The 12,283-nt window shown below is 40.5% G+C and overlaps 2 protein-coding genes across 17 annotated transcripts in view; one reads left to right on the forward strand and one right to left on the reverse strand.

The window, feature by feature from the left end:
* Positions 1-25: 25 nt before the first annotated feature.
* Positions 26-6,693, forward strand: LRRC57 (leucine rich repeat containing 57). Of its 2 annotated transcripts, none has more exons than XR_014822422.1 (6): positions 26-264; positions 356-461; positions 559-697; positions 1,982-2,564; positions 4,306-4,844; positions 5,129-5,414. XR_014822422.1 is itself a non-coding variant. In NM_001244811.1 (6 exons), the coding sequence occupies exons 2-6, from the start codon at positions 378-380 to the stop codon at positions 5,969-5,971; spliced, it is 720 nt and encodes a 239-aa protein (NP_001231740.1). In that variant the 5' UTR covers positions 82-264; positions 356-377; the 3' UTR covers positions 5,972-6,693. The 2 variants fall into 2 exon arrangements, 1 of the variants encoding a protein (NP_001231740.1); NM_001244811.1 differs by lacking the exon at positions 4,306-4,844 and adding an exon at positions 5,930-6,693 and having other exon boundaries at positions 82-264; positions 1,982-2,250; positions 5,244-5,429.
* A 3,885-nt stretch (positions 6,694-10,578) lies between these two features.
* SNAP23 (synaptosome associated protein 23) overlaps positions 10,579-12,283 on the reverse strand; it is a 39,325-nt gene continuing 37,620 nt past the window's right edge. For 13 of the 15 annotated variants that reach the window (XM_013993108.3, XM_021070075.2, XM_013993110.3 and 10 more), the window contains one exon: positions 10,579-11,924. In XM_013993108.3, coding sequence (XP_013848562.1) covers positions 11,859-11,924 — 66 coding nt within the window. In that variant the 3' untranslated portion in view covers positions 10,579-11,858. 15 annotated transcript variants of the gene reach the window in all.

Consider the following 12,283-nt stretch of genomic DNA (forward strand, 5'->3'; position numbering starts at 1 on the left):
ACGCTCGGCGCGGCTCGATGACGTCACAGGGTGTTTCCTCCCGGGCGGGGAACTCATCCCCTGCGAGCGCGGGTCCTGGTTCTTTCTCCACCCAGCCGGCTGTGAGCTGAGGGGTAGGAGGCGAGTTCCGGGATTCCGGATCCTCCCTAGGCTCCTAGCGGCGGCTGGTTTCGGAAGAGCTGCAAAATCGGCAGGGCCTGGTGTTCTGCTCTTTCTTCCCAGCCACTCTTGGGCTGGCCCCCAAGATCCAGGGATCCGCAGGAGGTGACAGCTGAGGCTTCAGACCCAGCCGGGAGGCCAACCGGGTGGCTGGGTGCCTGGACCGAGCGGTGACAGCTGCGCTTCCTTCCCACAGGGACCTGAGCAGTGGCGCTAGGATGGGAAACAGTGCCCTCCGTGCTCATGTGGAAACCGCGCAGAAAACTGGTGTCTTTCAGCTTAAGGATCGTGGGCTGACCGAGGTGAGACTGGAAGGACTCGGACCAGGGAATTTAAAGGGAGAGGGACGGCGGGCGGGGAAGTTAAAGGATTCTCTGCGCTGTGAACCCCTTTCATCAGTTCCCCTCAGAGTTGCAGAAGCTGACAAGCAATCTCAGGACCATCGACTTGTCCAGCAACAAGATCGAGAGTCTACCGCCTATGATTATAGGGAAGTTCACTCTACTGAAGAGCCTCTCCTTGAACAACAACAGACTGAGTACGGCTTTTGCGCCTGGGGAGGCTTTTGCGCCTGGGGAGGTTTGCTCCTGGGGAAGCTTTTGCTAGTGATAAGGTGTTAAAGAGGGTGGTTTTTCTCTTGGAATATAGTGTGGAGTGTGATTATAATGTTATAAAACTAGTTTTCAAATAAATATATCAGAATCTTAAGGGAAAAAAAGGGTGGTTTTTTCCTAACAAGCTGATTGTTGTTATGAAACAGTTCAGGAGCTCAAGACTAGGGAGAATGTCTGAGTCCTTGAAGCTTTCTATCTGTTGTAATTATATTTATAAGCCTCCTCTGGTATTGTATTGTTGGGGATGGGGTTAATTTGGATTTGAAAGGGACTGTCTTTGGGAGGTAATGTAGGCAGGGCTAATTTTGCTACTGATTTGGAAGGGCAGATGGGATGGAAAGGGGAGGGTGTTCCAAATCCCACAAAACTGCTGTGGGATTGTGCAGTGGCCCCTTCACAAAAGGAGCCCATTATACACATAATGCTTTCCCGCATTTTTTTTTTTTTTTTTGGTCTTTTGTCCTTTTAGGGCCACACCGGCGGCATATGGAGGTTCCTGGGCTAGGGGTCTAATTGGAACTGTTGCTGCTGGCCTACGCCAGAGCCACAGCAATGCCAGATCTGAGCCACGTCTGCAACCTATACCACAGCTCACAACAACGCCAGATCCTTAACCCGCTGAGAGGGGCCAGAGATCAAACCTGTAACCTCAAGGTTTCCTAGTAGGATTCATTTCCGCTACACCACGATGGAAACTCCACTTTCCTGCATTTTGATCCTCACCTTCTGAAGACTATGTTGGTAAAAAGGTATAAAAATGGCACAACATGTGAAATGCCTATACATATGTATATATGTATACATATATATATATATATATTTTTTTTTTTTTTGTCTTTTGTCTTTTTTTTAGGGCTGAACCCCTGGCTTATGGAGGTTCCCAGGCTAGGGGTCAAATTTGAGCTACAGCTGCTGGCCTAGACCACAGCCACAGCAACGCCTAATCCAACTTGCGTCTTCGGCCTACACCACAGCTCACAGCAACGCCGGATCCTTAGCCCACTGGGCGAGGCCAGGGATGGAACACTGCAACCACAACCTCAAGGTTCCTAGTCAGATTCGTTTCCGCTGCGCCACAATAGGGAACTCCAAAAATTCCTATGTATATTAACAAGAGGAGTAACAGCTACCATGTAGTTTTTATATACTTCATCAAAAGTGCTTTTCAGCTGTTATCAGATTCAGATTTTTACATTTTTCTTTGCCAGCTGTTCTTCCTGATGAGTTATGCCATCTGAAAAAGCTAGAGACACTAAGTCTAAACAACAATCACTTAAGAGAGCTGCCATCTACTTTTGGGCAACTGTCTGCCCTGAAGACCCTGAGCATCTCTGGGAACCAGCTGCGAGCACTACCACCCCAGCTTTGTAGCCTACGGCACCTGGATGTAGTGGATCTCTCCAAGAACCAGATTCGGAGCATACCTGACATAGTAGGGGAGCTGCAGGTCATCGAACTCAACCTCAACCAGAACCAGGTGTAGAGTTTAAGGGGTTTTTCTACAGCATGTGTGGGTTTATAGTCTCTTGCATAACCAATTGTTTTCTAAACTGTGATCATGGAGAGGGGTGTCTAAGGCTAGAGCAAAGGTATATTCTTTGGGCTGTATTAATTTCAAAGCCCAAAGTATTATGACGTTTGTTGAGACATAGGGTGTGTTTGTTTTGTGGGGGTTTTTTTGGTCTTTTTTAGGGCTGCACCCGTGGCATGTGGAGGTTCCCAGGCTAGGGGTCTAATTGGACCTGTAGCCGCTAGCCTATACCACAGCCACAACAACACAGGATCCGAGCTGTGTCTGCGACCTACACCACAGCTCACGGCAATGCCAGATCCTTAACCCACTGAGCAAGGCCAGGGACTGAACCCGCAATCTCATGGTTCCTAGTTGGGTTCGTTTCCGCTGTGCCATGAAGGGAACTCCTGTTTTTTGTTTTTGCTTTCTATGGCCGCACCTGCAGCAGCATATGAAAGTTCCTAGGCTAGAGGTCGAATTGGAGCTGTGCCACAGGCATACACCACATCTCACGGCAACACCAGATCCTTAACCCACTAAGCGAGGCCAAGTGTCAAACCTGCGTCCTCATGGGTACTAGTCAGGTTCATTCCCATTGCCGTAATGGGAACTCTTTATTGTGTACGTTTGGGAGGGTGGGATGGGTAATGGGGTGAGATAATTTCAAAAGTTAAACCTCTGTCTCATAAACCTTGAGGACTTCCTCCAATTGTCCTCAGATATATCTCTAATCATTTAGCAAGAAGCCATGTCAGGAAGATAGTGTGGAAAAGAAGCTTAAACTCATAAGTTGTCGGAGTTGAACATCAGAGGTCATTCAGTTGTCTTTTTTCTGACGTCTTTGTCAAATGTGTGTCCTGCTTTTGCTGAAAAATCATCAGTGATAGGATTTCTGGAAAAATTCCATTTCATTGTTGGACAGCTTTAATTGTAATGTTTGAAATTTGTTTCCATGATTTTAGAAGCTCTTTGGTTAATATGTATCTGACTGGAAAAACATCTTTGGGCTATACATAAGGCACAAATGATTAAACATTGATCACAGTAAGACTAGGTAGTCTTTAGTTTCGCTGGTGTCTATGCTTCTAGATCTGCATAGTCCATTACAGTCTGCCACTAGCCACATGGCCATTAAAATTCATTTAAATTAGATTTAAAAATTTGGTTCCTCAGTTGCCACTAGCCATATCTCAAGTGCTCAGTAGCCATACATAGCTAGTGGCTTCCAGTATTAGACAGCACAGATATAGAATATTCCAATCATTGCAGTGAGTTTTTTCTTTTTTGGCTGCCCCGAGACATAGGGAAATTCCATGCCAGAGATCAGATTCTAGCCACAGTTGTGACCTATGCCACAGCTGCGGCAATACCTGATCCTTAACCCAGGCCAGGAATCAAACCTGCGTCCCAGTGCTCCAGAGGTGCTACTGATCCCGTTGTGCCACAGCTGGAACTCCACAATAAGTTTTATTAGACAAAACTGTTCTATATTGTAGTGACCTTACATTGTGATGAAATTCCAATCAGCCTTTGAGAAGACTGGCTTTATCTTTTCCTTAAAGTGGATATTCTTGTATGTTCTTAGCTTTTTGGAAAATTCTGAATGTTAGGGAAAAAAAGGAAAAAAAACTTGTAAAGAAAGTTGAACACTTACTCCATGTTCACCTATGCTGCCTTAAATCGGTTCTTAGGTTATAGTGTGCATCAGAATAACTGGGGGAGTTGGTTGAGAGATCACTGGACTGCCACACTCATTGCTTATGATTCTATTGGTCTGGGGTAGCATCTGAGAATTTATTTATTTTGCTTTTTAGGGCCATGATGGGAACTCCTGAGAATTTACATTTTTAACTAGGTCCCAGGTGATGGTCTGAGATGATACCATCAGAGTAAATAGAACTTAGGGACTTAGGAGTTCCCATTGTGGTGCATCAGAAATGAATCCGACTAGGAACCATAAGGTTGCAGGTTTGATCCCCAGCCTCGCTTAGTGGGTTAAGGATCCAGCGTTGTTGTGAGCTGTGGTGTAGGTCACAGATATGGCTTGGATCTGGTGTTGCTGTGGCTGTGGTGTAGGCCGGCAACTACAGCTCTGATTCGACCTCTCGCCTGGGAACTTCTATATGCCATGAGTGCGGCCCTAAAAAGAAAAAAGAAAAAAAAAAACTTGCTGACTTGGGTCATTTAAAGGGCAGAAGAGGTGAATGAGTCAAAGATAACTGCTTGGTATTGAACTCAAAGGCCTAAATAGTGGTGCTACTGCGAATGGGCACACTGAGTGGATTCTGATGGTGAAACATCCAGTATTTTACTAAAAATTAAAGACAGAAGTGCAATAGAGGGAGCAGATGTGAGTGTAGATAGAAAGCTTAACAGAAATGATAGACTAAGAATGAATGAGCTTTCTAGGAGACAGTTTAGAAAGACTGAATATTAAATATTAGGAACTGCTGCTTGAAAAACGTCTATAGAGACAAGAAGGGAAGCCAAAAATCAGGAATAATTCAAAATATAGGAGGAAAAGCACACTACTTTTTTTTTTGGTTTTTTCCAGGGCCGTACCTGTGGCACATGGAGATTCCCAGGCTAGGGGTCTAATCGGAGCTGTAGCTGCCAGCCTATGCCATAGCTACAGCAACTCAGGATCCGAGCTATGTCTGCAACCTACATACACCACAGCTCACAGCAACACCAGATCCTTAACCCACTGAGCAAGGTCAGGGATCAAGCCCGCAACCTCATGGTTCCTAGTCAGATTCGTTAACCACTGAGCCACAACAGGAACTCCAAAGCACACTACTTAAGTACAACAATCAGGCTACAGCTCTGATTCAACCCCTAGCCTGGGAACCTCCATATGCCATAGGTGTGGCCCTAAAAAAAAAAGTGATAATTCAGTTTAAAAAATTATAGTGTTTATACTTTTTCCTATTATATTTTTTGAAATTATTCAATAGATATCTCAGATTTCAGTGAAGATATCTTGCTGTCCTCGCCTTAAAGTTCTCCGTCTGGAGGAGAACTGCCTTGAGCTCAGTATGCTCCCACAGAGCATTCTCAGTGATTCCCAGATCTGTCTGCTTGCTGTGGAAGGCAACCTTTTTGAAATAAAAAAACTTCGAGAATTAGAAGGCTATGACAAGGTATGTATCAGTATACTGCTGCATTTCTAGTCACTGCTCTGGAGAAGAGAGAGGTGAAGCAACCCACACAAATGTTTTTAGGTACAGGATGTCTGTATAATCCTGTTTATGTCAATAGGATTTTTTCCTCACTGTGGAGGCGGGTTCTGAGAATCAGCCAAGTGGTACTGTACCAAGATGTTTACTTGTCTCTAGACAGCTTATTATCAAGCATCTTTATCTTTTGATAGGTTTCCTCTTAAGATATAAAGGGGAAAAAAAACCCATAAAATCATGTGCTTTAAATTTGCATTTAGAGGTTTGATGATCATTGTACAACTATAAATGTAGTAAAATTCATTGAGTTAAAAAAATTTGCATTTAGAATATGTAGATTTTATAGGAAATGGACCATATCCAGTAAAAACCTAAAGGAAAAAATCATATAAAACCCTAGATAACCAATAAGTTAATTATTTGCTCATGGCAAAATAAAATATATATTCTTTCATAATTTTTAGTACATGGAGAGGTTCACGGCCACCAAGAAGAAGTTTGCGTGATGTTCTCCAGGAACATGGGAACCTTAAAGGACACTGGTTGGAACCTTTTGCAATCTGGCAGAATCAGAGGTTCCTGCTGTCAAGGATGTCTGCAGTAAGGAGATAACCCTCCAGGAGGTTATGTTTCACTCTGATCGTTTTCCTTCCCAGGGCTTATCTCAAATAAGCTAAAAGGAATCAAGAGACAGGAAGAGTCCTCCATTTTAAGTCATGGATAGGGCAAAGGACAATGTTCATCTTCAAAACCATCATTAGTTTGGCTTTAAGAAACCCAGTAGCTAGTTGCTATTTATACAGTGAGAGGATGCTGCCTGGTACCAGAATAGCTTCACACAACAGCTTGAAATTTCATGTGTTTCCTATGTGCAAGCTTTCATAAAGTCAGATGCCATTCCACTTCTGTGTTAACATTTTATATTTTTATGAAATTCAAATAATTTGTGAGAGGCTGCTATGGTTAAAGAATTTAAGATTCCAGTCCATCAATTCAATTGCAATGTTTATACTTGGAATTTAGGATGTATGTAAACACATGACTCTTTTGATTAAAAGTGTACTTTGTAGAGAAGCAACAACACAACACTAAGAGATGTTCCCCAAGGCTGCAGTAGCAAATTTTTTACTATTGCAGGTGCCTTATTGATAGAGGGCTCTGAAGAGCTAAAACTATATATGCAAAACTTGTAAGATACAAGGGTTTTAATAATCAAGATTTTCCTGAAGCTTTGTTGGAAACAGTGTCTTATTTCTGGTAATCTTTTTGTATTTATAACTCAAATAATTAAAGTACCTATCAAAAAACTGCTACAATATTTTACAACAACTTATGTTTATTAAATTTATTCTCTGAATGAGGGAATATAATAAAAGATTTTTTAATGAACTATGGCTGGAAGAAAGGCTAATCCTTTCAAGGAAGAAGACAGGAGAACTTTAAGCTGCAAGTAGCCCTTTGAAAGTAAACTGATTAGGAAGAAATGTTTCATGTTCTTGTTCAAGTTGCAAAAGTAGCAAACCGCCTTCAAGTGACTGATAAACATTTCTGTGGTCCTGGAACCATGCTTGGTAAGAGACACAGAAGGTATAAAGGTAGATGATTTCAGATTGTTACTGATGAACATTTAGAAGGCTACCACTCTGTTGTTTTCTAAAGTTTTGTCTTAGCCAAAACCTAGTTTAACTATTAATTCACGAGATCACAAGAACCTAGTGTTTAATATGAGGAAAGTCTCTCTGACCTTAAATCTGGTCTAAGGAATCTTTTTCCCATGTTAATTCTGTCACAATTTGGGGAGGGATGGCAGTACCAATTTATCATCATCAATTGAGTTTTGTTCTATAAACTGTTTATGCTTAATTAATCTTATTGATCTACTGGAACAATTAGCATTTCTTTATTAGTACTTATTTAATAAATTAGAACTTACAAATTAAACAACTTATTGTCCCCAGACATTTAATTATTAACTAGAGTTTATAAAATCCCCACCCTCATGAGAATCAGTGACTGCTAACTTTCACACCTTGGGCTCAGCCTTATTTCCAGATATCCTCTTTGCTCTCATTTGCCTGCCCCATTATACCACATTATTCTGCTCCTTAAACCCATAGTTCAGTGTCTCTCTCCTTTGTCTTTACACTGTGTGCTCAGCCAGGAACACCCTCTCTTACTAACTTGCCCTTCCCTATGTCTAAGCCCCTTTCTTTAGATATCTAATCCGAATTAACTGCTCCATCTGTTAGGGTAGCACTTCTCACATTCTGTATTCATCTGTCTCTTAACAGACTGAGCTACTTGAAGGCATGGACTAAATAAAGTAATATGCCCAAAGACATAGTACACAAGTATTTAGACTTAAATATGAGATTACAAAGTAGATTCTAGTGGTCCACCAGTCCTAAGTTGCCTGCCTTCTTTTATGGCTTGTTTGGAAGTCAGTGTAGAATGCTGAGTAAGTTCATGGGCCTTGGAGTCAGAAAGATCTTGGTTTAAATCCAAAGTCCATCGTTTACTAGCTTTATGAATTTAAGCAATTTACTCTCATCTATATAATATGGGGAATACCTCTTAGCTCTCAGGTACATTATAAGGATTTGGTGAAAAGATATATAAAAAGCATTTAGTATAGTGCCCATGACATGGTAAGACTCAAAAAATGGTCTGGGAGTTCCTGTCGTGGCGCAGTGGTTAACAAATCCGACTAGGAACCATGAGGTTGCGGGTTCGGTCCCTGCCCTTGCTCATGGGTTAAGGATCTGGCGTTGCCGTGAGCTGTGGTGTAGGTTGCAGACACGGCTCGGATCCTGCGTTGCTGTGGCTCTGGTGTAGGCCAGTGGCTACAGCTCCGATTCGACCCCTAGCCTGGGAACCTCCATATGCCGCGAGAGCGGCCCGAGAAATGGCAAAAAGACAAAAAAAAAAAAAAAAAAAAAAAAAAAAAAGGTCCCATTTATTTCATCGGTAAAACATTAAAATAGAATTTAGTAAGCTGTACAGAAATGCAAGACTTGGACCAAACACTACACTAGGATGAAAAATAAATGACTACAGAAGAAAGAACTTGAATATATGAGAACTATAAATATGATTAGGAATGCAAATGGGATAATTTAGAATTAGTACAAGAGTAACCTAAAAAATAGCATTTAAAGAAACCAATTCTAAATGCAATTGAGTATAGGATGTCTGGGAAGTAGAAATTTAAGGAGTGACTCATAATCCACACATGACATGAAAAGGTATGGTAACAAAGGATGAATTAAAATTTTGAAGGATGAAAAAAACAGGCACAACTATAGGGAATAAAGATCACTGTCATTATAAGTCTGGAAATTTGAAGATGAAGGTTACTGGTGGGTTTTGTTTTTATTTTTTTTTCTTTTTAGGGCCGAACTCTCGGCATATGGAGGTCCCCAGGCTAGGGGTCTAATCAGAAATACAGCTGCTGGCCTACAGCACAGCCACAGCAATGCCAGTTCGGAACCACGTCTGTGACCTACACTACAGCTCACGGCAACGCTGGATCTTTAACTCACCAAGCAAGGCCGGGGATTGAACCCTCATGGTCACTAGTCAGATCTGTTTCCAGTGTGCCATGAAGGGAACTCCGGAAGGTTATTGTAAAAAAAGAAAAATTTTAAGTTCTGTGGAGGATACTCCTTAATCATAGGTCAGTTTTATGCTCAAGGTCTCAAAACTAGTAAATGAGTTAAACCAAAAATTGAACCCAGATGGTCAGACCCCAGAGCTTGTACTAACCACTTCAGTTACCATCTTTCAAAAGTAACAGAAACAAGTTTCCAGATAGTGTTACAGGAAAAGATCAGAAAGGGTTTTAAGTCAACAGCTTCTATTTCTAGTGCATTATGAGCCTAATTGCTAGGTCCTTATTCCTCTACTCTCAGTATTAAAAGCTTTGAAAAAGTCTGACCTGTGATCCATGGATGGGCTTTGAAGACCCATTTAAGCATGATACACGTGTCTGTTTCCCCGGAGTGGTCTTACATCAAATTCTTTGACCCAATAGAGAGTTCCACTCTAGAAAGAACAGCAACTATCACTTAGAAAGTGCTTACATTTGCTGGGCACTGTTCTAAGTGCCTTAAACACATTATACATTCAGTCTTTGCAACAACTCTGAGGTAGGAATCATTAATCCCTATTTACATACAAGGGAACTGAGATGCAGAAATGGATTTACAGTCACTGAGCAAGCAGAATTGGATTTACAGTCACTGAGCCAGAAAGTGGCAGAACTAGAGTGTAAATACAATTTAGTGCCTTAGCTCACACTTCTAATTATATTGGGGTTTTTTTTTTGTTGTTTTTTTAGGGCCACACCCACAGCAAATAGAAGTTCTCAGTCTAGGGGTCGAATTGGAGGTATAGCTGCCAGTTTACGCCACAGCTACAGCAACGAAGGATCCAAGCCATGTCTGTGTTCTACACCACAGCTCATGGCAATGCCTGATCCTTAACCCACTGAGCAAGGCCAGGGATCAAATGCTGCATTCTCATGGATCCTAGTCAGGCTCATTACCACTGGGCCAAGACGGGAACTCCCAATTATATTGTTGGAACAGCATATTGGTATCCTTAGAACCATGTCTTTTAGCTATAATAGTGTTAAATTTTTTTTTTTAATGCTTTTAGGGAGGGCATTTAAGTTTATACCTTCTTATTTTATACATATGCTACCACTTGCAAAATTACTCCTTTTAGCATAACGGCTGTCATTATTGGGGGCCTGATTAAATCTCACTTTAAATATTTTCCCTCTCAGCCTTTGAAAGTTCCCATTTTAACTCTTATCTCCTCCAGTAAGTGGGTTGTAGTTTTCACTCATAACATTATCCTTACAGTTACTAGTGTTTTCGAGCTCAAATGAATAAAAGACTCAAAATAAGTCATTAAAATGAACCTCATGGCAAATCATAGAAGGGAAAATTCTTGTATTTCCAATAAAAATGGGAAAGGTGCTAAAGGCAGCTCTGTGCTGGAGTGCCTTTTGATTGATGGACTTTCGCTTTACTCAGTTTGTCAACTAGGAGCTGATGAAATTATTGCCTTCCATCTCCCCAAAAAAGAAGTCACAGAAACATATTACTTATTTGAAAGAACAATTCCATTAGTTAGTTATGAAATTTAATCGTAAGGATCAAAGAGTGATTATTGGTCAAACCAATCCACATTAATAGTTTTGAAGTATGCAGAAGCTAGTTTTTAAATAAACAGTGACAAATACTAATCATTCTTATAACACTGCTGAGGATCTAAATAAATGTGATTCTGCAAGTCCAATACAAAAGGTAAGAGAACGATAGTGCAATCATCAATAAGTAAACCAAATGCATAATTTTCTAAATCATTTTTAAACAGCACAAATTCTAGTTTTTAAAAGTCTAAAGCTACATAAAACCTAAAGCAACCTAACTATTTTCTACCTGAGATCAAAACAAGTTTATTTTTTTCCTATCTAAACATAATTCTTGGCATTGAGGTAAATCTGAATTCACGTGATATACTTTGTCAGACTTTTCCAAAAATTTAAAACCCTGCTTTAGAGAGAAATTCTTATGCTATACATACATATTTACATATTTTTTTCTTCAAAGACTAATGACAAATTTATGAGGTTAATAGGCCTATGATGGGACCATGATACTATTAATAATATGGAAGTAAAAAGCCATTTATTTATACATGTGTTCCTATATGGTGCAATGTGAAATGGGATCATAGAATCTATGTACATATATGAATCACTAAGAGTTCAGAAATTAAGCTCACATTAAAACTCACTCTATTCTTTTTTGGAGCAGAGGTTGCAAAGTTGTGATGTATAACCAAAACATTGTTTCGAAAGTTCTAAAACTAACCATCAACCTAAACTGGCAATAACTGCAACTTAAATAAAAATGAAACCGAACCAGATCTTCACTGTGGTTATGCAACTTTTTGCTTTAGGGTCTGCAGATTTTACTGAGATAACAACCTTTTATCTCTTGCCTCTCCTCCTCATGAATGCCCCCAATACCTCCAGCTTCCCTTTTACATGGCTATCTTTGGCAGCATTTCCAAATCTTGAAAGCAGAAGAACCTGCTAAAAGTAAATGGAAGGGATGAAAAACACTACATATGACGTGTGAAAACCAATCTCAGAGTATGAACTGAGAAAAAATATTAGATGGAACACTAAGCAGGAGTCTACTCTCAAGGGAAAAAGAGAAAATAAAAAAATAATAGGGGGGCTGTTACTCCTAGATCTTCTTCCACATCCTCTCTCGATTAGAAGTGTGGAACCAAAATTTCAAACTTTGGAAAGGTAATGACTTTGAAGGAGGAGCTAGGGAAGTGAACATATGATAAAGAAGTACAGCAGTAACTTTAGCTGTCAATGAGTTTCTTTGCTCTGGCATTGGCATTGTCAATACGGTCTTTGTTGGTGTCAGCCTGAAAAAAAGAGAAAGATACCAGCATTACTTCACAAGGTAAGCTGCTCTAATAAACATTAAATTTCGTATACTTAGAAAAATTCAGGAGATAGTCACATTACAAAACTCATTTTGGGTAAGAAGTGATAGAATATCAAACTCGTTTAGAACTACTTGGATATATAAACATGACAAAGGTATAAGAGAAGAACTTGCCAGTATTTCAAGAATTCTGTAACTTTTTTCTCTTTTCTTTTTTTTTAATGGCTGCATTCATGGCACATGCAGGTTCCTGGGCCAGGGACTGAATCCAAGCTCCAGCTTCGGCAATGCCAGATCCTTTAACATTCTGCACCAGGCTGGGATTGAACCTGCACC

This window comes from Sus scrofa, chromosome 1 (genome assembly GCF_054392235.1).
Source record: "Sus scrofa isolate SSC_HxYL_T2T_F1_AM1 chromosome 1, Sscrofa_HxYL_maternal_Yorkshire_Landrace_v2.0, whole genome shotgun sequence".
Taxonomy (NCBI): Eukaryota; Metazoa; Chordata; class Mammalia; order Artiodactyla; family Suidae; genus Sus; species Sus scrofa.

What these genes read in the sequence shown, in the direction of transcription:
- LRRC57 (NM_001244811.1), top strand. Translation starts at nt 378, where the DNA reads ATGGGAAACAGTGCCCTCCGTGCTCATGTGGAAACCGCGCAGAAAACT. An exon ending in AGGATCGTGGGCTGACCGAG is followed by an intron (nt 462 to 558) that starts GTGAGACTGGAA and finishes CCCTTTCATCAG; the next exon opens with TTCCCCTCAGAGTTGCAGAA. An exon ending in AATTAGAAGGCTATGACAAG is followed by an intron (nt 5,430 to 5,929) that starts GTATGTATCAGT and finishes CATAATTTTTAG; the next exon opens with TACATGGAGAGGTTCACGGC.